We start from the raw sequence: 27,929 nt of genomic DNA, 5'->3' as shown, positions 1-27,929 counted from the left end.
TTGGGGGTCATGTTCTTTTGTTTAAAGATTTTTTGTGACATTTCATTCACATACAATTCACTTGCATTTTATCTTGTTTCTGCAAAAACTTCTGGGGTATATTACCATGTCTGTTTTTGAGTTAGAATATTTTGAAAGTTCCTGGTTGTTGCAAGTAGTCAGCTCTTATGTGCAGTATGTTTATAAATGTAGCAAAAAAGGAGAGAAAAATCTATGGAACAATCTGGTATCGAACATGGGATCCTTGCATTACTAGTTAGGGGATCTAACCACTGAGCTACCCAGGCTTATTCAGAGTATGGTAATATTACTACATGTACAATATAGAATTTAAACTTATTTTGGAAATCATACAAGAATTCTTCATATCAGGGAGATAAAAAAATAATTTGATAGAAAACGTGGTGCCCTTAAGATATAAGCAAACATTAAACTTACTTAAATTTTGGATAGAGTTGATATATACAATAGGAAAAGTCACTTCTGCTTCCAGTACTGCAGGCATTTTGTGTGGCACAATCTGTTGTGCAGGTAATGATAGATATGCACTTACACTGATGAACACCTACGTCTACCAATGCTCATAGTGGTCGTCTCCTGTTTCTGATGGACCACAAGTTGAATCGCTGGTATTACCGGTACAAAGATTAAAACTTAGACAGAGAAAAATGGTCAACGATTCAGATAGAACTATAGATAATCCAGTACAATTAATTATCTACCAGTATTGTAAAAAGTAGATAGAATTTATAGATACTATCGTGTATCCTATCCAAACTGGATATGAACAATATTTGTTTTAGTCAAATGCTAAAGTCCAAATAGTTTTTACAGGCCTCAGTCTTTAGGTGGGACGTATTATAATCGTACAGTGATGTCTGTACATCCATTCAGGGTTTTCTGTTTCTAATTTCATTTCTCTGTCACATATCATGTTGAATCTACTTGCGTTGCTTTGTAGTGGGTCTCTCTAGACCGTGTTGCAGTTTTGATCCATCTGAACCTCTCTTGCACAGAGTGTTGCCACTTTATTGGAAATTTAATGTTATAGTAAGGGTGCATGATTCATCCATCTAACACCTCCAACAGTCTTCAAGTGAGGGATGTTCTTATTTTACAGAGTGTGGCAAGCATTGTGATTTTCTTCAATTTTTAAGAAAATAACAGGTTGTTAGACTTCATCACTTTTAGGAAATGTCACACAGAGAGTACATGGTTTGTCCATCTAATTTCTCTCATGATTGTATAGCTAGAGCCTTACAGAGTGTTTGTATGAGTATTGAAGATATGCTTGTGGCAAGGATTTTGATTTTCTTCAATTTTCGAGAAATATTGCATGGAGAACAGCAAAGTTCTCACAGTTTTCAAGCTTAGGCCTTAATCAGTAAAGAAATTGAAGATGTGTGTATTGCTAGGATTTTGATTCTCAACAATTTTCTAATTGTCTTTGCATGTTTGAAAACATTTCATATTGTTGAACTTAGTCAATTTTGGGGACATATTTTACTCTTAGTTTGTCTATTTACCTCCTAGGACCTTTTATCTTCTACAGATCGTAGCATTTTTCCATCTTTACTAATCAATGTCAAAACATAATCACCAGGATAAAAACGCCCTACATAAGCTTGTGACAGGCGTATTATGTATCATTTCCATTACTTTTGTTGTATGATGTTTCACTTTGAAATTGGTCATGAGAACCATTACAGGCGAAGAATGGATATTTGTAACTTGCCTTTTAGAGTAAACTTTTTATGCCCCCTTTTGAAAAAGAGGGGGCATATTGTTTTGCAACTGTCGGTCGGTCGGTCTGTAGACCATGTGTTGTCCGCTCAATATCTTGAGAACCATTCACTTGATGATAATGATATTTCATATGTGGGTTGGTTATGAGTAGAAGAGGACCCCTAGTGTTTTTCAGGTCAAAAGTCAAGGGTCAATCTACTCTGGACATAGGAATATAATGTCCGCTCAATATCTTGAGAACCCTTTGCTTATAAAACATCAAACTTAGCACACTGGTACATCCTAAGGAGTAGATGACCCCTATTGATTTTGAGGTCATATGGTCAAAGGTCAAGGGTCAAACTGGGCATAGGAATATACTGACCATTCAGTGTCTCGAGAACCCTTTGCTTGACAGACATCAAACTTGGCACACCGGTACATCTTCAGAAGAAAATGACCCCTATTGATTTTGAGGTCACATGGTCAAAGGTCAAGGGTCAAACTGGACATAGGAATATACTGTCCGTTCAATATCTTGAGAACCCTTTGCTTGACAGACATCAAACTTGGTACACTGGTACAACCTCAGGAGAAGATGACTCCTATTGATTTTGAGGTCACATGGTCAAAGGTCAAGAGTCAAACAGGACATTAGAATATATTGTCCGCTCAATCTTCAGGACAAGATGATCCCTATTGATTTTGAGGTCACATGGTCAAAGGTCAAGGGTCAAACTGGACATAAGAATATAATGTCTGCTCAATATCTTGAGAACCCTTTGCTTGACAGACATCAAACTTAGTACACTGGTATATCTTCAGGAGAAGATGACTCCTATTGATTTTGAGGTCACATGATCAAAGGTCAAGGATCAAACTGGACATTGGAATATACTGTCTGCTCAATATCTTGAGAACCCTTTGCTTGACAGACATCAAACTTGGTACACTGGTACGTATTCAGGAGAAGATGACCCCTATTAATTTTGAAGTCACATGGTCAAAGGTCAAGGGTCAACCTGGACATTGGAATATACTGTCCGCTCAATATCTTGAGAACCCTTTCCTTGACAGACATCAAACTTAGTACAGTGGTGTATATTCAGGAGGAGATGACTCCTATTGATTTTGAGGTCACATGGTCAAAGGTCAAACTGAACATAGTAATATACTGTCCACTCAATATCTTGATAACCTTTTTGCTTGACAGACATCAAACTTAGTACACTGGTACATCTTCAGGAGAAGATGACCCATATTGATTTTGAGGTTAAAAGTCAATTGTTGAACTGGACATAGTAATATGCTGTCTCCTATATTTTAAGAATTATTTGCTTGATTGACACCAAACTTGGTACAATGGTACAGCATAAGGAGTAGATGACCCCTATTGATTTTTAGGTCACATGGTCAATTCACTCTTGACATAGGAAGATATTGCCTGCTCAATATTTTGAATTGATGATACTACTATCAATTAAATGATGTGTATGTATAACCCTTTTCAATTTTACACCATGGGGGCATATGTGTTTTACAAACATCTCTTGTTATATTGGTGGCTTGAGAAACAACCTATAGGACTGTTGTAATATCATTCATAAGTGAGTAAGAGTGAATTGCTTACTCCCTCTTACTCCCCCACCCCCTCCACCCACTCAACCAAGAACAAAACTGGTCACAAATGGAGTGTAGTATACCATTGAATCAATATTGTGAGCACAACTTGTACAAATGACTGTTTTCTACCAGGGTGATTTTATTTAATAAAAAAGATGCTGATTGAAACACCTGTCAGATCAGTTAATATATACATTATATGTATCCGTATGTGTGACACCATATTATGTCATTGAGTGAAATGTGTTGGATACATCAAGGAAGACTATAATATTTTGGAACAATGCATGTGAAATACATGTTGTTTTGTTTGCAAGTGGGGTTTTGAGTTTTTAAACATGTGATAAAAGAAAGAGTTTAACTTTATAGCTGTCAATATAAATCAGGGCTCAGTTGTACGAAGGTTAGTTAACTTTAACTGACAGTTAACTTGCCATTAACTAACATTCATATAGCGTTAACTCGAAGTTAACTGTCAGTTAAACTTAAACTTTTGTGCAACTGGCCCCAGGTCTTCTTTGTTTTGTTATGGTGATTTTTTTGGCATGCATTAAAGATTTTAATACGAATGAAAAAATTTTCTTCGCATTTTAAGATTGATATTCTGGGTAATGACGTATGCACTTGTTCTTCCTTGCTTCTGGTGGCAGGCCTCGGTAAGTTATTTTGTTGTATGGTTTTTCTGTTGTAGTACACATCATGCTTGGTCTTCATTTTGCATGTCATATTAAACTCATGTCATATTAAACTCATGTCATATTAAACTCATGTTATAATGGCTTTAAAGGAATCAAATTATATATTGGATCTGGTTTTGCTGAAAATTTTCCACTGATGATATAGATTAATAGAATCCTTCATTAGCGCAAGTATGGAATTAGGAAATTCCACCGAGGGGACAAGATTCACAGTCTAGGACGAGACTTTGCTGAGTCCTAGACAGCGAATATTGTTCCAGATCCGAGGTGGAATTTTCCTATCCCACACAAGTAAACAATGAAAGATTATTTTTCTCATACTTTATCCACAGTTAGTGCATTAATTCAGGTGCTTTGAGAAAATTTTAAATTATCAAAATCATCTTTTGAACTTAAATGCAAAAACTAATTAGACATTTAGAAAGAGTATACCCAAAATTGGTTTATTTGAAGTTCATGTGTGAACCGAAAATCCTAAGATCATCTCCCAGAAAACTACATCAAATTGAAATTCAAAGAAACACAAAATATTTTACTTTGCCATATAAAGCAAATCATGAAATACAGAGAAATCTTACGTGACTGTCTTAAACTGAAAACGTCTCTCTTGCACGGGTGATTATTTAAGAAATGAACAGCACTTTTGAGCTGTTCATGGTCAGTATGAACGGATTTGGATTTGAGGCAAATTCTGTGAATCGCGCTAGCTCTAAAGTGCTGTTCATTTCTTATATTTATATTCATTTACTAAATCACCGTTTGTTTACATTGCTTCTATTTTGTTGCATAAAACAAACTCCTAGCCTCTGTCATAGTAGTATTGTGACGTACGTCAACTCATAGACATGACATCATACTTCATCTCACCCTGCCTTTTATCAACATTGCACAGTACACTGCATATTGGAGCTAGGAGACCGCAAGATTTGGATGATAATCCACATAAGTTCACAATCTTAATCTGAGGTGTGACTTATGAGATCTTTGTAACACATGTTGTATTTTTTCAAATCATTACGCTCTCTCAGTCGCGTGCTTTAAGCTAGTTCATAATCTGTTCATAGTCAATATGAACGGATTGTGTCGCGTGCTGAAATTGGTTGGTTCATAGAGGAAAATGCGATTTGTAATATAAATATATGAGAAATAGTCATCTTGCATCAGCCAAAAATGAAAATATCTACTGTATTACTTAGCACATTACAAAATAGGAGTAGATTTCAGTTGCTGGCTATTTTTGTTTGTCAAGTGTAGATGTTAATTAAATTATGCTCAGAAATGAAATTAGTTTCGCATTTAAAGTACAGTGTAGATTTTTATGGTTGTTTCTAGTACATGTGTATTTTTATTTTTGAGTTGCGATACTGATGTGGTATCTTTCCTGACTGTTTGTTTTATGTTGGTGTGTTCATTGATTCACAGATGCAAGTCACATTTATGAAACTTGCAGGAGTACTACCTTGTATACAGAACTGATTTTCTCAGTAAAATTAATTGATCAGTAATACTTCATTCTAGAGAATTTGAATTCTTTTCTTGAGTAAATTTCAGGAAACTTGCTGTTGAGAAGTACAGTAAATCTTGTTTTCAGAAATATACGAAAGTAAGAAGGCTTTGATCCCTGAAACAATGAAAATTCAATGAAAAATGAAGTTCAGATGAAAAAGTGTACTTGTTTAGCATGTTTAAAAATAAGGTGGAAACAAATAACTACACAGTTATTGACTTCTGATAAGGTTAACACATGAACTTGTTTACTGCAGGATGATATTCACTTTAGCCAACTCATATCAAGTCAACAATCAAATATCAATAAACTAAATTAAATGATAACGTGAATTGATGTAAATAAATCCCGTTGTGCAGTTGCATGGTGAATATAAACTGCATTTTCTTTCAAGAAAGTGATTTCAATTGTAGTTTCAGCCAATCAGGAAGAGGACTGCAGTTGTAGTCATTTGATAATTGATTTTATTTAAATGATTGCCTAGACAATATAAATGCAAGTTAAGGAAACATTGTTTTTACAGAGATAATGATTATTAAATAAGATTCAGATGGGAAATCAATTCATTAAAACAAGAAAGATGAGAGCCGAAATGGTATCAGCAGCAGTTCTAGAAAAGTGTACTGCTGTTTTGTAATTCCCAGTAAAAATGTGAAGATGTTACAAACACCAACATATTTGTTTTAAGACCATTTTCTAAATTCTTTTTTCTGCAAAGAAAAAACCCCCCCAACCCAAAACGATTTTTAAAAGATAAATAAAGTACACAAAGACTAAATTTTTTTCTTCGTATTTTTAATATGTCTAAACTTTTATCTATTTTACGACAATTAACATACAGTTCTACGACTTATATTAATGCTTCTCACTGGCTCGGATATTGGTGCAAAGGGGTCATTGATATTGGCATATATATGTTCATATTTCATCTAGATAAGTGCCTTAGCCTTAGGTGATTGCGACCTTTATACATATTATCTAGAGAATTTGTTCCCAGGATGTTTCAGATTTTATGCAATAACGCATATACCACTCTTACTATGCTTGTGAACTAATATTTGGGAAATTTTCCATTAGATATTCATGGAAAAATCCAGTCAGTTATTAAATTTGAATGGTCTGTTTACTGCATACATGCCAACTTTTAAAAATCCCCATGGACGACCTTTTTTCAACGCTCAAAATTCGTAACACATTTTACCATGAAAATAAATATTTTTCTTTTCAAATAAGATATCAATCTAATCATTGTACATGTATCATATATTAACACAACATCAAGTGTGTTTGACCATTAACTTGAACAAAACTATATATTAAAAAAAAAAACACTGAAAGATATACATGAGTATTTTATTAAAATCATCTATTCAGCAAAAAATCCTCTCCAACAACAAGTCACATGCATATTATCAAATAATACTTAAAGTTGCATCCTTTTACACCATATACACATTGGCTGGTCTATATATCAAAATTTAAATTAAATTAAGCACATGCATTTAGGTACGACTATAAAGGCGATCTTGCTTGTCTGTAAACATGGGCTTGCAGAGTCTGGTGGAACAATCTGCATTGCAACCAGAAAAGGAGTGATCTGCCCTGCTATGAAGTTTGCGAACAAAACCCATGACATCTGAAATAATTACCAGGAAAAAACACATCAAAATATACGTTTTTACTTGTAAATTAAGGCTACTTGGTAATATAAAATTCAGTACAGACTTGTGCGAATTACGCATCACAAAGTCTATTGAATACTACACTATATAGACTATATAATACATCGCTATAGACAGATAGATTCGGATAGCCTATATTATTATAGTTGGAAAAACATATATTTGACGTACCTTATCGATATTTTGGATGCTGTCAGCGAGAGGCAAAAATCGGGAATGTCCGATTGTTTGGTGGTGACACTATCATCGTTGTCATTCACGTTTGAGTAAAGGATATGTCAATTTGAAATCCGTCTTCCCGATTAATCACTATCAAAACATGCTTCGCACTGTCCGATAAGCACCCCGACACAGGCAGACCAGGTAAACTACATCACCCGGATACCATGCGACACAGTCAGGTAAACAGCAATGGCTGACTATTGTCCCGATTTCTGATTGGCCAGTTCAGAAATGACGCGGGATTTCAAATTCCGGTTGGAGTCGTAAAATGGGAGATATTTTTAGAAAATGGGGATTTCGGGGTATTTTTGCAATCCCGATCGGGATATCGGGATTTGCCTTTTCAACTGCTTCAAATCGGGAGAATCCCGCACAAATCGGGAAAGTTGGCATGTATGTTACTGGACCCGCATGCAAGGGACATTTAGCCCTGGAAACAAACCCTTGTGTCCAAGTGGGCAACCACACCCACAATACCCTATTACGTATAGCCATTGCCAATCCTGAGGATTGCACTCGGGTTGCAGCGGTGAGAATCGAGTGTGTTACCTGAACACCTGTTTCTTGCACTTCCTCATCTGAATTTAGTCATTTTGAAAATTTGATAAGAATGGGCCTTTAAAACTTTAAAATTCCATGTGTATTACAAAGAATTAAGGTCTAAATTTTAATTTGGTTCCTAAAAATGGTGAAATTTTATTGTAATCTTTAGATTAAGGTTTGAAATTTACTTTTCAAAGCACTATATAAGCATAGCTGTATCAATTTTTGTCACCAGTTGGATTTCTACTTTCATTTTCATTTTTAGCTCACCTGAGCCAAAGGCTCAAGTGAGCTTTTCTGATCAAAATTGTCCATTGTCTGTCAGCGTTGTTATTGTTATAAACTTTTCACATTTTCATCTTCTTCTCCAGAACCACTTGGTCAATTTCAACCAAACTTGGTCAAAAGCATCCTTGGGTGAAGGGCTTTCAAGTTTGTTCAAATGAAGGGCCATGCCCCCTTCATAGGGGAGATAATCACAAAAATGCAAAATTAGGGTAGGGTCATTTAAAAATCTTCTTCTTAAGAACCACTGGGCCAGAGGAGCTGACATTTACTTCAAAGTGTCCTGACATAGTGCAGATTAAAGTTTGTTCAAATCATGGTCCCTGGGGGTAGGATGGGGCCACAACAGGGGATCAAAGTTTTAAATAGAAATATATAGGGAAAATCTTTAAAAATCTTCTTCTCAAGAACCACTGAGTCAGAATAGCTGAGATTTACATAAAAGCTTCCTGACGTAGTGCAGATTCAAGTTTGTTCAAATCATGGCCTCCGGGGATAGGTGGGGCCACAATAGGGTTATCAAAGATTTAAATACAAATATATAGAGAAAATCTTTAAAAATCTTCTTCTCAAGAACCATTGGGCCAAAGAAGTTGACATTTACATGAAAGCTTTCTGACATAGTGCAGATTCAAGTTTTTAAAAATCATGGCCTCCAGGGTTAGGTTGGGGCGACAATAGGGACTATGGTTTTACATGCGAATATATATATGGAAAGTCTTCAGATAAGGGCCAAGGTGACTCAAGTGAGCGATGTGGCCCATGGGCCTCTTGTTGTAAATAAATGCCATCTATGATCTGACTTTGAAAACAAGTCTACCTGACTGTTATCTCCGTACATGAGATAAATTCAGTGAGGCAAAGGGTGAGATCTTATGATATTTCATGCAAATGGCAAAATTTCAAATTCAAACTTACACTTTATGCTAATACATGTAATTGCAACCATTTTCTTGCCAGTTCTTCAGAAATGAAGCTTTTTACCATCTGCCATTGTTTTTGACCAAAAATATCTTTTAAGGGCTAGTTTTTAATTTCAAAATCATATCCAACAACTTTTTGAATAACCTTCAAAGAGAGATATATACCTGTGTTCAAAAATCTAGAAAAAGTTGTATTACATAACATACAATTGGTTTTTGTAGAGATTGATGTATGGAATTGTCAATCCAAGAAACATGATATTGTCTTCGACACGGCCTGGATAGAGAATTCTGTATATCAACCAAAACAATTGCAGTAAATTTCCTATACAATTATCTCTAGAAGCCTGTGAAAATCTATACCTTCGCGTGTTTGTGATGTCACAATGCCGAATGATAATTATGTTGACATCACAATGACCAATAAGGTTGATACCGCAGTGTAAATCAAACCAATTATGATCCAGGAAACAGCCATGACTATTTCATGTGAGCATGCATACTGCTTGCATGCAATTAGTGAATTTATCGAAATAAATTTTTCTGGTTACTGCCAATGAAATTGCAGCTGTTTATTCAGTCACATAATAAAAGATGATTGTACATACAAATTCAACATCAACTAGACTTTTCTTAAAATGATAGAGTGTCATTTTTAGGAGCCAAAATAATCGTAAGGGACCAGCATTTTGCCATATTTTGGTTTTGATTCCGAACAACACGATTCTGTTTTTTCTCTCGATTCGGTTCATGTTGGGTCCAATTTATCTAGTGACAGCACAAAAATTAACAATTTTAATGAGTAGCATACATAATTTAATTTTATTCAAGTTTAGTATAACTATAATGTCATCATTTGTAAACATCATATCTATATGTAACTGCATATTATAACTTTGATAGAATAAAGAAAACATTGACAGTCAAATAAAGTTGTTATACTAATGTGCTGCAGAATTTTTGGATTATCAAACAAATCTATCGTCAATCGAAAATATACATGATATTGTTTTCATCTATGTGTACAAATTCAACAATTCCATCAACTGAGAGTCTTTGAAAATCTCTCCTTTATTGATTTACTTCATTCTCATATTAACTGTCAAAACATTAAATCTGTGTCATTGTCGACGATGTTGATTTCACTCCAGAACTGACAGAGATGCTAATTGCCATTATAAAGATAAACTGCAATGATCTTACAGACCATATTCTGCTGGTATCTGAGTGGTGAAAATGCGAAATCTCAACACAGTAGTGATTTAAATCTCTGTTGCGTTAAAATTCACATGTTCTGCACATCACTCGGACGCCAAATTTGTTGTTTTCAGTGTATGTAAAATCTAAACCGAACCAAAATCTGGAATTTGTAATCGGTGCATCGAATCAAATGGTATGAATTGCGGTGCACTGAAATTTTTGGTTCACCGCACAGCCCTAATACTTATGCTCATAATCAGGAGAGAGAAATTCTAAAATGGCAGTGTTGTACGGGAATGGCTCTACTTTTTGGAACCCTTGTTTTAGCTAGTTTGTCTTGGTATTTTCAATTTGGAAAGGATCTCGCCAAGACATGTAGTTCTTTCTCATCTTCCATTAGATATTAAGGAAAATTTTCATCTTTCATACTATTTGGCCTAAATATTTTTACTTCTGCAATATTATGAACACATGTGTTTTGGCTGCACCATTTAAATGCTGTTTATTTGTTGCAGACACTGGGGACACTTCATTTTGGTAACAAATATCAGGTACCCGTACCTATCACAAACACAATATCATTGTCACACTGTCATATTGTTTGGTTTTCTCAAGTGTAGCTGTAGATAATCAGTTTTTGTAATTTTCATTTGGTTTCTCCATTTATTATGTAAGCTTGCAGTGTTGTCAAATTCGCCACATATCATAATTGTTTCTTCAGATGCCAATATGTGTTTAAAGAAGAGAGATCTGATATTACTGGTACACAAGTGTACAATGATAAGAACTTGAACATTCTATGGAATGATGAATGTCCAGTGTATTGAAATAAGTTTTTTTTTGACATTCCATATACTGAACAGCATAAATATATATTTTAAAAAATGAATAAGAGGGACGTTGAATTGATTGGTACTGGTATTTTCTAGAGTGGTACATGTATGTAATTGGTATAAACTGTTGAAATGTCTTTCTTACAAGAATTCAGCTAGCCAGACCCCTGAGGCTGCCACCACAGAGGACAAACCTAAGGTTTTCTGTCTGTCTGCTTGTGTCTTCTCTTCTGTTACAGCCAACTGGAAATCATTTGCTGGTTCATGTCTTTGGTTTGTTTTAGGTTTCCTTTGTTACAGTAATTTATAATATCCTTCTAGTTCATTTTCTTGTAAGATGCAAATGTGTTGTCCAGGTACTTGTGTACTTGTAGACTGGAATGGCTGTTTATATTACTGTACATGTTTGGAGCAAAAATAAGATATACATCTTGTTAATAGGGCTCTGTTTTAAGTATTCATTTTGCTTTTGCAAATACTAGAACTCAAGCATTATTGTTTATGTCACATAACTAATTTATCTTTTTCCATATTAATTTACAATGATTATGTTTAGAAATATGACATTTATATATATCGAAAGCTAGGAACTAATTTAGGGAAGAAGAGAGGGTTTTTCTTTAGGTGTGTAATAATGTAAAAAAAATTGTAAATTGCACGACACGATCTTATGATGGGACTATATGTGCACATTGGTTGCATAAAATGAAGTGCAGTATGTTGAAGGGACAAAATTATTTGACAGTCTTATTTTAAGGTGATGTTTCAATGGGTATTCTCTGACTATTTTAAATACATCTGCTGAAAAATTCTGCTCAGCTTTCATAGGTTAGTGTAACATCAGTGAAAATTTAGGTGCAGGCATGCTAATTACGTCACTTTTTGATTTAATTGTCATAGAAGCGCAAATCTAATACAGTTGTATTTTGAATTGCGTATTATTTTTATTTATGTGCTGCAAAATGCTTAATAATAAGTTACAGTTTATGTTTGTATTGGTTTATGCTAAAAAAAAATGTCCATATACAAAGAAGTAGGGGTTCTAAGAGCAGTATTTGGCCCCATGTTTCTGAGAAATTTAAAGATGATGGTTTCACAGATTTCTGACATTTTATTGTTGGTCTGAGAGTTATTCATTGAAAGGACATTAAACATTTCATCTGACATTCATAAGATATAACAATGATAATTCAGATAGAAAAGTTTTGTTAAAGTTGAAGATCAATCACAGCACATCGGAGTAAAGTGAAATTGATATGTTGTTTGTAAATCGATGTGCTCAAAATTTTATCAAATTATCACTTGAATTCTACAATGGTGTATTATTAAATCTAGAGTTATTCATCACTTAAACACCATATTTTGATAATTTGTCATTCTTCCTGGATTTACATTTCTGTGATGAAATGATAGAACACAAAGTCTTAACATGTATGAGTCTTTAACTAATGATAGGTAACAGATAGGGGACAATGTTACGTATTTTGATTTTAGTTCACCTGAGCCATCAGATGAGCTTTATTGATAAAGTTTTGGGTCTAGCAGTGGTCCTTATATGTGTGCCTGGTAGATCTTCTCCAGAACCACTAGTCCACTTTCAACCAAATTTACACAAAGTATCCTTGGGCAAAGGGGGTTGAAATTTGTTCAAATGAGAGATGATGTCCCCTTGCAAGGAAAGATGATTAAGAAATTGTGAAGAGAGTGTGTTAAAAAAAATCTTCTCAAGAATAAGTGAAAGGTACCATGACAGCTTCCTTATATAAAGAAAATTCAGGTTCAAACAATGATAATGGGGTCAAGATAGGACAGAAATCAAAGGAATTTTACATGGAAGTGTAAAGGAAAAATCTTGAATACTTCAAACTTTCATCTTCTACAGAATCACATGGATACAATTTGTCAAATTAATATGCAGACATCCTCATGTGGTGTAAATATTTTCACACCATGACCTTTGTGACTACTAGGGCTGTAAAGTTTTACAGGAGAAATTACAGGAAAATTCTCATAAAATCTCAAGAAACACAAGGGTACTATTTGTCAAATTAGTATGCAAGCATCCTATTTAGGTGTAGATTCAAGTTCACATTATGACCCCTCCCGGGGGTCAGGTGTTGAACCACCATTAAGGGTTTAAATTATAAGATAGGGGTGTACACAATTTAAAAAAAATGTCTTCTGTTGTTCTCTGAATAACAAACACAAGGGGTTTGTTAGATTGATATTCAAGGATCCTGATGTCAATGTAGGATTACCCAAACCATTATCCCCATGGTAAAGGTTGGAGCCACAATAGAGGTTTGAAGTTTAAGATGGGAAAACAGGAATCATCACAAGGATACATACACAGATGTTATCATGCTGTGAAGATTAAGTTTGTTCACTTTACTACATCTTCACTCCAGCCCCACTCCCAGGTAGGGTCTAGTGGGATCACACTAGAGATTTAAAGTTTACCAAAGAATAATTACAGAAATATTATGATGAATATGGGAATATCCCTTTTTAGAACCATATTTTATAAAGGATACACTTTCAGTATTCAAACATGCAATGTAGTTTAGAGTCAAGTTCAACCATGGTCTCATTTTAAGTAGTAGTGTAATAAAGTTTTCATGTTTAACATTGGATTCATTGGAATAATTATGACAAGACTGAATTAAGATACTATTGTACCTCTATAGCATTGATCCAAGATTATTCAAGGTCCTACATGACAAGAATGCAGCTGCCACTAATGGGTACACGTAAATGTATGTAAACGAAAATGTGAGCAATGTGGGCATTATGTGCTCCATTGGCCTCTTTATTGGGACCAGTTTTAGTCCTTAAAACCCCTACTTCTTTTGAAATGATGCCAGTGTTTAAACTGTAATTCACTTAATAGAAAGAGGTTTTTTTTTATTTGTAGGCTCCAGAGGGGGAGAATCAACCCAGTACAGCTGTGGATCTCTTTGTGTCTACAGAGAAAATCATGGTGCTAAATACAGACTTACAGGTAAACAGTCTAAAAGAGTGGATGCCACTGTAGGCTTTCAGGTTGAAAGATTTTATCTCCCTTTATCAAACTGAAATATTCCAACCTGTTCAGATATGAAATATATTGTATGTTTCATTGGCACATTTGTTGACAATGATCATTTTCTTCCAACCATTCCCTCCTTGTTGCCTTAACAAGATAAGTATATAGGTTGTATTCACAGACTGATACAACATTAAATCTGAATATCATGTAAAGGAAATTGTGAAAGAAAAAATTCAAATTGTAGATACATCAAAATAATCAGTTTGTTTCGAGATTTAGTAAGTGCACCTTGTATCTCAATAAGACTTGGAATGACGGTTAGGAGCCTCCTAAAATTGAACATCCAAAAATTGTCTCCTGCTTGGAGTTGAATATTTCCAGGATCCTTATTGAGACCAAACTTTAAATGAAATAGGAGAGTATCGAGTTACTGTAGGAACATCATTTTATTCTGAATTTACACATGCAGTCACATGATTTAAAAGTATTGATAGCTTTTGATACTTCCAGTGCAAGTGATATATGTACAAATATTTACATTTACTTTTTAATCCTTTAATAAAAAGCATTAAAGAGATTTAATCATATCTGCTTATAACTGTAAAGACCGAATCACTAAAGTATGTTAGGTGTATGAACACTTTCGAGCATGGTGTCTGCATCTCGGCCGTATGTTTACAGAATGAAAACAAAGCATTGTTGCCCATTGCTGTCTCGGACAACGTAAATGCACCAAATTTGATGCATAGAGAAGTTTATCCTACCTCTAATATTGCCAACAAAACACAAGAAATTAATCGAAATGTGTGATTTTTCAATAATTAAGGTCTTCTGTAACAACGGAAGACCTTCTACTGATTGTGCTGGTTAAGATTATTCTTATTATTCTTTTTTTTCTTCTTTTTCCTAGACGCTAACTTTGAAGCTTCATATCTCGCTCATTTCTGCATGGATTTTCCTCAAATTTTCAGGGTTTATAAACTTTACAGAACAATTTTCAAATCATGTACTACATTTCAGAAATTCCCTTCTGTTCACGAGTTATTCCCCTTTGAATGAAATTTTAGGGGCTTTGGTTTCCAGACAAGGGCTCCGAGACTGTATAAGCTTGAGCAGAAAATGCATTGAAAATGAAAAGTAGGAGCATTGTAGTTGTGCACATCGTTTTTGGTTTTTTGATTACAGCGTTTGAAATGGTGGTTGACAGGGTTAAAAAATTAGGACGCCTAAAGGAGCAAAAAATTACACATATTTGCCTTTGTATCTTTTAAACTAAAAATATTTTGTTAAGACATGTTGAACAAAAGTTGTCCAAAATGTTAAGAGCTTTCTTTTGATATCCCTAAAAAGGGGCTGGCCCCTTAAATTAGGGATCTGGGGATCTTCAAAGTTTTTGCTTTATAACTAAAAAACGGTAAATATTTCGATATGGCTTTCGCTGAAAAAGTTGTTCTTTAATTTAACATCTTATTGATCTCATAAATATAATATTTTGCTCGAGTATAAGTAAAAAGCTTGAACCGCAAACAGGTAACCATATCATTAGGTAGGTGAAGGGGGAAAAATATGCGTATAACTTAATTAAACTTGCTTTTATTGATAAATCTGACTTCATGAAATGCTAATATTCTTTTAAAATAAGGTTTTAACGTGATCTATGGTTCCTTTAAAAATCATCTATCGACAATTTTCTTTCTTTTTTTTTTATTATTTAGTAGCTTTAATATAAACAATCGTTCCAAAGAAAAAAAGAGGAAAAGGTTATCTCTTCTACGTTTGTTATTAAAACAACAATCTATTTAATTGAAGAAACAAACCTTCAAGCATAGAATAACTCAGTCATTAACTACACGCATCTTACATACACCGCGGGGTTTGTTTTTGTTTACAATTACGTAACCGCCTCGAGGAACCATCGCGTGTGAACCAGGGCATGTACACAAAGTAAACATTGTCGTCCTAAATATAATACAGAATGTTATGTTTTTGATCATATTGGATTTTTCGAATAATTCAGTCTTTCCGGGGATGTATATACTTGTTTATACGTCCCTGGTCTTACGTTTGATTTGTTTTAAATTCAAAACTCTAGAGCATTGAGTCAGGCATCAATTTTAAAATCTGCAATTTAATATACAGTTCGTTTCTCAATCATGTCTAATTGAATGTGTGTTTAGTATCGGAGATTCATCGCTGCTGGACTAGCGATCTGTGATTTCACACTACTTTAACTGAACACACAAGCTTTACTCAAATTCTTCATTGTGAAAAAGAAAATGGATACATTTTACAAACATAACGAATTATTTCTGAACATGTTTTGAAATCAATAGTTTATAATCATGATTAAACCAAATCTAAACATGCGTATAGAATATTCAGAAACCCATGGCCGACCAGTCTCATTTCAAATGATTTGTTGTTTTATTGTTTAAAAACAATGACTTTGATTAAACATTGATTCAGAACTCCTGGTCCAAATTATGTAACTTCAGCACGTGCCCCTGGCATGAAATTCATACGCGACTTCTGTGCGCACTGTGTACATAATATACCTACATGTATATGCAGATAGATATTAAAGTTTAATAAAATATTCAAGATTTGAGAGCAATTTATTTGATTTGTATGTATAAATAATTCAAACTCGATGAATTATTGTCTTCTGACAGTCTGAATATTATGCTATCATAATTTTGTTGTATGATAAAATATTGGTAACAGCAATAAACCTTTATTGTATGTCCTGAGCCATAAATTTCATAAATTTAAATAGTAATTTTTTCTTCATTATTGGGACTGAAAAGTTAAATGCTGAAAGAATTTAATCCCACATACACGTGCGCCTCAAAAGACTGATTCGTGGAATGAGATCATACACGCATGTACTTGAGTAGTATAAATTTATTAAACACCTTACGATAAAAATTCATAGTACACCTTTATTCAAAGTTCAAGGTTTTTATGTCACACAGCTCCGACGGAAGACCTCTCGTTGCTTTGCAACGAGCTTTGCTCTAGTTCTTTATTCAATAATTGCACTATTAATTTCTTGAAGTGACAACATGGCCGACTGGCACCAGTTCCCTACCTTATAGTGATTGTACCTACAATTAGATAAAACTAAAAAAGATATGCACTGCTTAAAGTTCAGATTGTACAACTTTGTTAATAATTTGATGCATATGATATTTAATTGAAAGTCAATTCAAGAGTTGGATTATTAAATTTTTTCAGCATTGCACACTCTTTTTTTCTTTTACAATATGACATCATATGTGCAGTTCCTTGGCTGTACTTACCCAAAGGATTAAACGGGAAATTTAAAATATAGATAAAAAATACAAACATTAAAAAAAAGCTATAAAGATGTAAATATAAGCAATAAATTATTATTTTTTTTAAAGATATAGTCTTATAACTGCAACGATGTGTGCAAACAAATTTTCTTAATGCGCTAACGCACGTTATTCAATTTGTATGCACACACTGTTGCAGTTATGAGACTATACATCTTTCAAAAAATAATAATTCAATGCCTAAATAACCACAAGCTCTCGCACACAATGTAATATACTGCCGAGTTCTATCATGCCGATACAAGAAATGGGGGCAAAGGCATTGGAGCAGGAGTGACAGGGCGACGTTTATCACCCTGGGCCAATACTTTTGCAGAGAGAGATTTCTGTTTTTGGAAATATTTTGTAAGTTATGGTATATTTAAAGTGCAAAGTATCTTTAACTTTCTTCCACTTAGAATGACCTTGCAAGAAACTGGAAATTCATATGGCTAACAAATTGTAAAGACGTTTATAGAATTTTAGGGAAAGCGATGTTCCGATCGTCAATAACTCAAAACTCTTCCATTTTAAGGAACCTGATCCCCATGTTATATTGATTAATAGGATTAGACGTTCATCATAATCCTCTGATTAGTGGCTTGTGTTTGTACATCATGGAGATAATTATCAATAATAATTGTTTTTAATGCACTTCATTTTTATTAGAATTAGATTGTCTGCCTTCTTTCTCTCTGAGCACCTCCCATGTCCACTTGTGGTTATAGATATGATGATCCACCACCCCCAAGATCTTACTATAGCATCATTTTTACCATGATCACTGATGTTGTTATTGGTTTGCAAAATTAATCACTTGAAAATCTGAATAATGGACAACTGTTTGAGGTTTAACAAGGAAATAACATACTGTATGTGAAGTGAATATGTCTATTGAGAGGTTTAACAAGAAAATAACATAGCGTAAGTTAAGTGAATATGTTTATTGAGAGGTTTAACAAGGAAATAACATAGCGTAAGTTAAGTGAATATGTCTATTGAGAGGTTTAACAAGGAAATAACATAACGTAAGTTAAGTGAATATGTCTATTGAGTACCAAGGGACACAGATTTTTTTTGGTCAGGGTTGTAAAATTTAGAAGTGAGAGATATTAAAATTTATTGATTAACTAAAAATGTAAATGCCTGCAACAAATTCAAATATTATTTGTTTTAACATCAAATCATGACTTTACAATAGCCGAGATGTTATATAAATAGTATTTAAACTATTCTGTATAACACTTTATAGGAGATCATGATGGACCACTCATTAAGGACTGTATCCTACATTGCTGATATTGGTGAGATCTTAGTCATTATGGCCAGAAGAAGAATTCTGTCTTCACCAGGGGAAGAATCACTGAGGAAGAAGAAGCAAGCCAAAGTTTTGTGCCATGTTTTTGAGTCTGACGAGGTAGGTTTTATGCAACAGTTCATAAAATCTCAAACTTTGTTAATCCTTATTATACACTGTAAATACCTGCTGCAAATTGTACTCACAATGTTGTCCATATATCCTTTAGGTCACCTGATGTAGATCTATTTTGTCTGTTGTTGTCTGTCATGTCATAATATATGAACATTTTCTACTTGTTCTCAAATGCTAAAGAGCCAAACACCAAAATTGACATGTATCAATTGGGGTAAAGGGAACAAAATTTGTGAATTTTATGGCCTTTGCCTCCATAGGACCTGAGGGGTGGGAAACAAGCCTTAAAAATATGCAATCTTTTAATATCTTTAATTCCGGGACAGCTAGAGTAAAAATAGTGTGTATAGTTCTGACAAGCAATAGTCATCTCCCAGAATTATGAAATTCATGGCCCATATGGTCAGGACAGACTCTATAGCTTATATAGTGAAAGTGCAATATTTCTATTAAATCTTCCTCTTGACTCCTTAACATCAAACAATTAAACTGAGATTATAGTATTAATGAGCAGGGAAGCCCCTATTGAAATTATGAAACTTATTGCGTCAAAGTTTTGGCTTAGTCTTGAGAGCTTAGCTATATGGATCACATGGTGAAAAAACATAATTTTTTTTATTCAAGATCTTTTTATACTCCTGAATATCCAGCACATAGACTTTCTGCATAGACATACTAAACTTTTCTCCAAAATTGTGAAATATCTGGTGGCTGGGTCAAGCATTCAGGCCGTTTGATGAAAAAGTATTGTATTTTTAAAGAATTGCTCCTTTATTCCACAGCATCTAGCGAATAAATTACATGCATTGTAATAGCCTCAATAAACAAGACTTGGGTACTATATCTGCTTTCTATCCATTTTATGTCCTTTCATCTAGACCACAACTTTCTGATAAAGACACATTTGTAGATCATATGTATACTTGATACAGACATTGCTCATGACCAGATGATGTGTAACAGATCCGAACAAAGGTCATTAAAAAGTTATCGAGACCAGTTTTCTAATGGACTGGAACAAAAAGTCCTTAAAACGTTACTAATTTTTATCGAGACCACAGTTTTGTAAAGGACTAGCTGGAACAAAAGTCATTAAAAAGTTACTAATTTTTATCGAGGCCACAGTTTTGTAATGTACTAGCTGGAACAAAAGTCATTAAAAAGTTACTAATTTTTGTCAAGACCACAGTTTTGTAATGGAGAGTTGTTAGAAGCTCATACTTGACACAATTTGTCATAACCTTAAACGGAGGTAATTTGGACGTGGTCAGGGTCTCTAATTAAAAGATTTAAAAAGTTATTTTTCAAGGTCATAGCATTGTAATGGAAAGAAAATTAAAAGTTCATACATGACACAATGGCTGCTAATGAACAGGTCCTGAACAAAGGACATTTGGTCAAGGTCAAGGCCTGTAGCACTAAAAAGTTTAAAATAATTGTTCAGGCCACAATTTTTTAAAGACATTATAGGCTTATACTTGACATAGATTATCAAATTATGTGACAAAAATATATCTGATTATCAAATTGTGTGGCATTACCCTGAACCAAAGTTATTTTGTACAAGTCAAGGTCACTTGTAAAAAAAAACAACCCCAAAAACAACAACAAACAAACAACCCCTAAAACAAAGAAGCATTTTTAGCAGAGGAATATTAAAAGTTCATACTAGCTAGAACTGAGACTGGTTATGGCCAAACAGCATGATTATAGATTATCAATTAACCAAAGTCAGGTAACTAGTAAACATATTAAAATCATTTTATTCAGGCCATAGTTTTATGATAGAGAGACAACTGAAGCCTGTATTTGGCTCAAATGTTGTTGATGACCAGATAGTATGATCTGACCTTTATCCATGGTCTTTTGCCTTAGACTAGATCACCGATGTAAGATTGAGAATGTGACTGTGTATTGGAAAAACAATTTTAAAAAATCAGCATCAATTTTGATCACAAAGACTGATGCCTTGAGTGATGGTGAGGTGATTATTAAGGCTCATTGGCATCTTGTATATTGTACATAAGCAAAGGAGACATCTATATATGAGGCATACGTATATCTAAATGAATTCGAATCTGAATCCCCCCCCCCCCCCCCCCCCCTTCTAATTTTTGGGGGGGGGGGGTTTATTTGAATTTGCCGTCCCTCAATACAAAGTTATTTAGGGGTACATATTAGAAACAGGTCTGAAGATTGGAGATTGTTTTGGACTATAATTGAATTCATTTTACAACCAGAAAAACATTTCTTCAGGTTTTCATAGGTTATATACAACAGGGCATCAGTATAGGAAAATGTTTTCTGAACTCTTAATTCAATTTGCTTCACACTAAAGTGTTGAAAATGAGATTCCCTGTTTGAGTCATTGATTTGCATTATCAATCTTGTGGTCAAAAGAACAATGGTTAACAAGACCCCAAGGTAGGACAATGGTTTCTGAATCTTATTATACCCCCCGCAACAAGTTGGGGGGGGGGGGGGGGGGTATACTGGAATCGGGTTGTCCGTCCGTCTGTAGACGCAATGGTTTCCGGGCTCTAAAGCATTATCCTTTCCACCTACCGTCACCATATCATATATATGGACTACCCATGGGATGAAGATGTTCCCTATCGATTTTGGGGTCAAAGGTCAAGCGCACTGGACATCGAAGTAGCAATATGGTTTCCGGGCTCTAAAGCGTTATCCTTTCCACCTACAGTCACCATATCATACATATGGACTACCCATGGGATGAAGATGTTCCCTATCGATTTTGGGGTCAAAAGGTCAAAGGTCAAGTGCACGGGACATTGAAATAGAAATATTGTTTCCGAGCTCTAAAGCGTTATCCTTTCCACCTACAGTCACCATATCATACATATGGACTACCCATGGGATGAAGATGTTCCCTATCAATTTTGGGGTCAAAAGGTCAAAGGTCACGTGCACTGGACATCGAAGTAGCAATATGGTTCGGTTTGTCATGCCATTTGTTTTTTACACTCAGAAAAGAGGTAGTTTATACCTATTACCAACACCCTTTGGGAGATTGGGGTAAGCGGGGGGTATTCTTAGTGAGCATTGCTCACAGTACCTCTTGTTGAATTCACTTTTACACCATGTCATTAAGATAATGGGTCATGTCAACATCGGCACAGCAACTGCATTCTCTCTCCGCCCAAACTTCACACACAGGTTCCCTGTGAGACAAGAATATATACCATTTTGGTTAAAGGTCAAAGGTTGAGTTTAAAGGGCACTAGCATAGGTAGAATGTTTTCCCAACTCTGAATTCCTCTATAAAACAGAGCCCTGATACATTAGGAGAGTCATGGTGAAGGAATATAGTCAAATATGCAGAATTCAAAAGAAAACATCTCTAGTTTTAAAAGTGCCTTTCAAGGGAATCGTTGCATGTATTGCCATTTGGATGGCTCTAGTTTAGTCAATATGCTAGGAGGCCATTGAACCACAATCTAAACAAACCATATTAATTTTCATTATGAATAGAATTAGCTTCAAGCTGAGTGTTTACATTAGTTTCTATTTCAGTCACAAACTTGTCAACAATTTCTTTGAGAGTGACATTACATATGGTACTCTATAAATGAATCACCCTGTATCACAGATCTTTTTATCCCAGTACATGCATATTGTAGACAGTGATATTCAGGCTTTTTTCTGATTCTGCCAAGTTAACTTGATAGTACGTTTTACAAGGGACGGTGATCATACAATATGCTGATTATTATGTTGCTGTGCAATAAGCCAATATTGATTTAGAACTCTTGTAATTGAAAATCCATAAAGTTTCTTATCATTGGGCACTTTCATCAGATACCTGTCAAGCAGATGATTCATTTCTCTCATTTTATTGAAGACACTGAACCTGTTTCATCAGTTCTAATATCCTTATTCTGTGTGATGACGCTGAGAATAATGCTACATCAAGAGAACCGCATGGATTTGACGGCTTTAGGTTAAATTGTCACCATCTTTTATTTTCACCTTTACGGGAAGTACCTGCTTTGGCGTCTGTGAAGTTGCCTCCGAGACAGGAACTCGAGTTCCTCGTAGTCCTAAATGAATGGCTTCTTACAAAGAAAATTTCTTGCATTAGAAATCATGATTCTAGAGTTTAAGGGTTTGAGGTATCATAAAAGTAAGAAGAAAATGAATACCATTACTTATGAGGGATAATATCTGGCAAATGAAACGAGAACAATTCATTAGTATATTTTCAATTGATTTTAGAAATTGATATTGAAGGGAAGCATACTGTTTATGGTCAATTTCAAATTTTAAAGTAGTTTAAATATTTTTATGAATGTCTATACAGAAAGAGAAATAATATCCTTAAATTTTACATTATAATCCTTGTGTAGCATTGACATATTTTATAAAAAGCAAATTAGAACACTATTGTATTGTACGCGATCTTCATAATTAACACTTTGATTCAACATATCAGTATCTGCATGTAGTGAATGAATAAATTCAAGATTGCAAAATGTTAGATTCTTTTTGTTTTTATATGTTTTTTGTTTCGTGGTAATGATAACTTGGGATCCATTTAAAAGCAATCTTATCATGATCATTTGATTTCAAGCGTAGGGTAACATATTTTCATGCAATTCTGGACATACATGTACTAAGGGGTTGAAACTGCAGACTGGACATGAGCGTTTGTTTTAGATGTGGGGAAACTAGAAGTTTCTGTTGCACTAAACTTGCTCCTCAATTAAATCTTCCATTTCAACTGTTGTATAATGATGATGAAACAAAGCAAAGACCGCTAAGCTACATCTGTCATCTTGCTCTGGTACATTTCGTTGTGTATGTTAGGCTTACTCAATTCCAGTCCATATTGTGAACTGCAGTAGTTTTTTCTTAATGTCAAAAATTCTTTGTACTTATACATGTGTATGTAACTCAAATTTTCACTGTCCTGATCTTTAAGTATTGGTAATTGTCCAATCAAATTGAACTTAGTCAATTGTAGTTACATATATTGAAAAGAATAAAAAAAATTCACATCTGATTTTTCTCATTTCCCTTATTCTTTTCTATTAATTTTTGTACCCCTGATTAGGAAATTTTGTGTAATTTGTAGGAATAATAAATTGCTTACAAAGGAATTATTGATGTTGGTAGCAGAGGCTACTTCATGACGTGCACTAAGTCTGCTAACATACATGAGAAACACATGGATTGGAGGGTAATTTTGTTTTCGTGTTAAAAAAAAATTAGAAAATGACGTGTAGACCAGGTGGGTTTTTCCCCCGGTGTCGATAGATGAGTCAGGTAACATGGAACATTTCTGACTGCATTATGTGGCATCAATTTAGCACACTGATTTTTAATGATTTCCGCTATATTAATTTATAGTGAAAATAATTACCCGTGTGATACCTTAAGCTAGATGTACTTGCTATTATTAATGATAAAGATAAAAAAATTCATTATGCTGACACCTCACTAACCCTTGATGGATGGTTCCAATCTCTCACCAGAGGGCGTATTACGCTGCGCTACAACACCTCTGTCAACGTCTAAATGTCAAGATTCTTGGCAAACTTACCTATACCTATAGCATCATGGATAATAATTTTATAAGTTTAAGTTTTATGCTTTAAATCTTGAAGTAGGTTCACAAAAACAACGAACTCCATGATTATACTAGTATTATTGAATAAATGAATATTTATATAAACCTTCTAATTCGCTCAGGTGTCTCATATTTACCATCTTCTGATTTTAAAAAATTCAGAGAAGTGTTTGATTTGCTCAGATATTATCATTACAGTTCGATATGCTAAGTTAGTTTTTGTACATTTTGATATAACTTTTTAGACGTTGACAGAGGTATTAGTGGAGCGTAGCGGGAACGATAACTCTGGGTAGAGATTGGGATGGTTCATCAAAATTTTTATTTGTAGCTCATGATACTCTAGATTTTTTTTACGGACATATACACTTGGGTAGACATAATTATGGCCATTATTAATAGTAATGATGTTATAAATGAATTATTGGACTTTGGGGGAAAACATTTATTTCTAGATTTACAATAACTTTTGATGTGATGTGGTTACTGCATAGCTAAATGACATATAAATGTTGAGCTTAAAATACATACAGCAGAACAAAATTTGTAACACTCTACTATGGTTCAATTCCAAAATAGATGTTGAAAAATGATGTAAAAATTGATGATTTTTGTGTTTATTATAATTCAATATTTAATATGAAAAGGTGAAGATAATGAACAGTGATCAATCTCGTAACTCCTATAAAGAATACAAAATTAAGGGCAAAACACACCCCTGGACTTACCAGAGGTGGGATCAGGTGCCTAGGAGGAGTAAGTATCCCCCATTAACCGGTCACACCTGTTGTGAGTCCTATATCTCAATCAGGTAAATGGAGAAATCCTTAGTCAAAATCAGTGTGTAAAGCCTCAGTTGGTATGAAACATGTCAGACAGCATTTGACCCAATGACAGGTTGTACTGGTAAATTAGATCATTATAATGACCTTAAAATTTGCGAAATGCTGACTTTAAACGAGACTGTTGAAACTCTGTAATATCAACTTGTTTGTCAGTAGCCTGCAGCTGCCTCAATTTACAAACACCATACGTGGAACAAGCTCTTGCGTATCGAATCAGTTGAGAGACATAAACACCGTATACAGGTGATAATGGAATATTGCTATAAATATGGGAAGTTGACGATGGAGAAGTTGAAGTCATCCCAATTGTCATAAAGCTGAGTTGAGTTGTTAGTTTGCTGTTAACATATATGTTCAATAAAATAATTAAATGTGAAGCAGATGTGGAAGACTGTGGTGTCTTTCATTTCGAGTTTACTGGGATTTATTGAATGAATATATGAATAAAAATGATAATTGTTAATGGATAAAACATCATCAATATAATGTCAAGTTGAGGGCCACAGCAAGATTTTTTTTTTAATGAATTCTGCCTCGTAAGAATATAAAAACCAAGTACAGATTACCAAGATTTTGAATTTTTTCTACCAAATTTATAAATAAATAAAAGGAAGGGAACCTGAAAAGATTTCCTGAAAATTTCATATTCCCATGCACTGTCTTTCTTTTACAAGTTGTGTATTAATTTATCAAAATTCATTAATCAAGTAATTGTTACAAATTCCCATGCAAATCAGGTTGGGTAATATTGATATTCTACGAAGGAAAGGGTTAAGATATCAGATTCAGTGATACATGATAAACTTCCACAAGAAAAATAAATACGCAGACTTAAAAGTAATATTGATGGAGATGATATCGGTTTCATGTCTTTGACTTGTATATTGCTACAAAATTTTGCGTGATCCCACCTCCTGTTTTTTTTACACTTCATGTTTTACTAATAAAAAATAAGATTGATAATTTCATTTCATTATCATAGGAATTAATCAATGTTAAATTTTTTTAAATGATTGAAGGATATTTGACATTAATAAATAAAAAAATCAATCATCTTGATTCTGAGATTGAAACACATGTAAACAAACATGTCAATGTCCAGACAAGATGACCCTCTTCCACGTGTGTATAGTTTTGTTGCACTGTGCATGGGAAATCCACATTTATAGCAGATCAGATAAATACATCACATTGGTATAATCCATCAACATCAAACTAAAAACTTGATAATATCTTTCTAAATACATAATGTAGTAGACCCTACCGTCTCATCATTTTTTGTCAGCAAAAAAATGATTGTTTCGGAAGCTGCCATGATGACATGAAATGACCTAATTTGTAGCTGTACAGAAAAACGATCACCTGTATATTTCTAAGCCGAACAAAGTAGAATAGAAATAAAGTCCTTGTTTTCATGGATAACCTCCTCAGACTTAAAATGTTGTTTGAAATCTAAAAATAAAAAAGCCAAGGCTTTAATTTATTTTCAAAACATTTCTTGACCTCGGAGGTTCCTTGAATTAGAAATATAGATACAGAAATAGATTTAGATGTATAAGTAATAGAATTCCTTGGATATACACCTTAGAGATATTGAAATTACTGTAGTGTGCATATATAATTTGAGCTATACAGCTATGAAGATACAATGTTACATTATCAAGAACACTGCTTTTAGTATTGAAGAGAGCATACTCATAACATTCCATCATTATTGCTGGGCAGTGGAAACGATTTAGTCTCCAGGGAAGAAGAACAATCAGACATAACAACCAATCACTTATTTCTATGATCCAAGGTGAAAAGTTCAATCAAAGTAATAGGGAGAACCCTAGTGTTTAATATGTTTTGGAGAAAAGATTTTCACTGATTTTCTCAATAACAACCAAATATATATATATAAATATGAAATTGGTTTGCTTTTAATCATAAATGTATAAATTTAGATTTGCAAAAATTCATCATATTAAATTGATGAAGATAACGTCATTTAATTGATAGAGTATTAATGCAAATTAAAGATAGAGGGCTGCATGGATCCAACATTAGCCGTTTCCAGTCCTAAAATTTAAACACGCTCAGATGCTTCAGTTAAGGAGGAATATTATATAACACCTGAGAAATTTGATATGCATGTAAAGTGGAGGGTATGTAAAACAGTATTTTAAAATTTGAAAACTTTTAAAGTTTACTTTAATATTATTTTAATTTTAGTAAAAAAAATGCAGTTTTAGTAAAAAGTAATCTGAAAAAATTTTAAAAGCCCCTGCTGGGATCGAACCCACAATCTACAGATCAACAGTCAGCATGCTAACCGACTGAGCTACCCAGTTAGGCAATTAGATTTTAAAGGAATATACCAATATTGCTAATATTTATTTTTTCATTCGTATTTTAAAAGGAAGTCGGCCATTACGACGATGTAGTATACGTCCTTAATGTGAAATTAAGC

General features: G+C 33.9%; 1 protein-coding gene across 7 annotated transcripts in view; it reads left to right on the top strand.

The window, feature by feature from the left end:
• LOC125649227 (uncharacterized) overlaps window positions 1-27,929 on the top strand; it is a 78,608-nt gene that overhangs the window by 32,070 nt on the left and 18,609 nt on the right. For 4 of the 7 annotated variants that reach the window (XM_048876574.2, XM_048876570.2, XM_048876569.2 and 1 more), the window contains 3 exons: window positions 11,390-11,440; window positions 14,156-14,242; window positions 18,860-19,024. In XM_048876574.2, the coding sequence (XP_048732531.1) occupies window positions 11,390-11,440; window positions 14,156-14,242; window positions 18,860-19,024 (303 nt within the window). The remainder of the gene's footprint in view (window positions 1-11,389; window positions 11,441-14,155; window positions 14,243-18,859; window positions 19,025-27,929) is intronic. The other 3 variants (XM_056165865.1, XM_048876573.2, XM_048876571.2) reach the window with 1 other exon arrangement.

This window comes from Ostrea edulis, chromosome 5, assembly GCF_947568905.1.
Source record: "Ostrea edulis chromosome 5, xbOstEdul1.1, whole genome shotgun sequence".
In the NCBI taxonomy this organism is placed as follows: Eukaryota; Metazoa; Mollusca; class Bivalvia; order Ostreida; family Ostreidae; genus Ostrea; species Ostrea edulis.
This window is presented reverse-complemented; position numbering and strand designations above follow the sequence as displayed.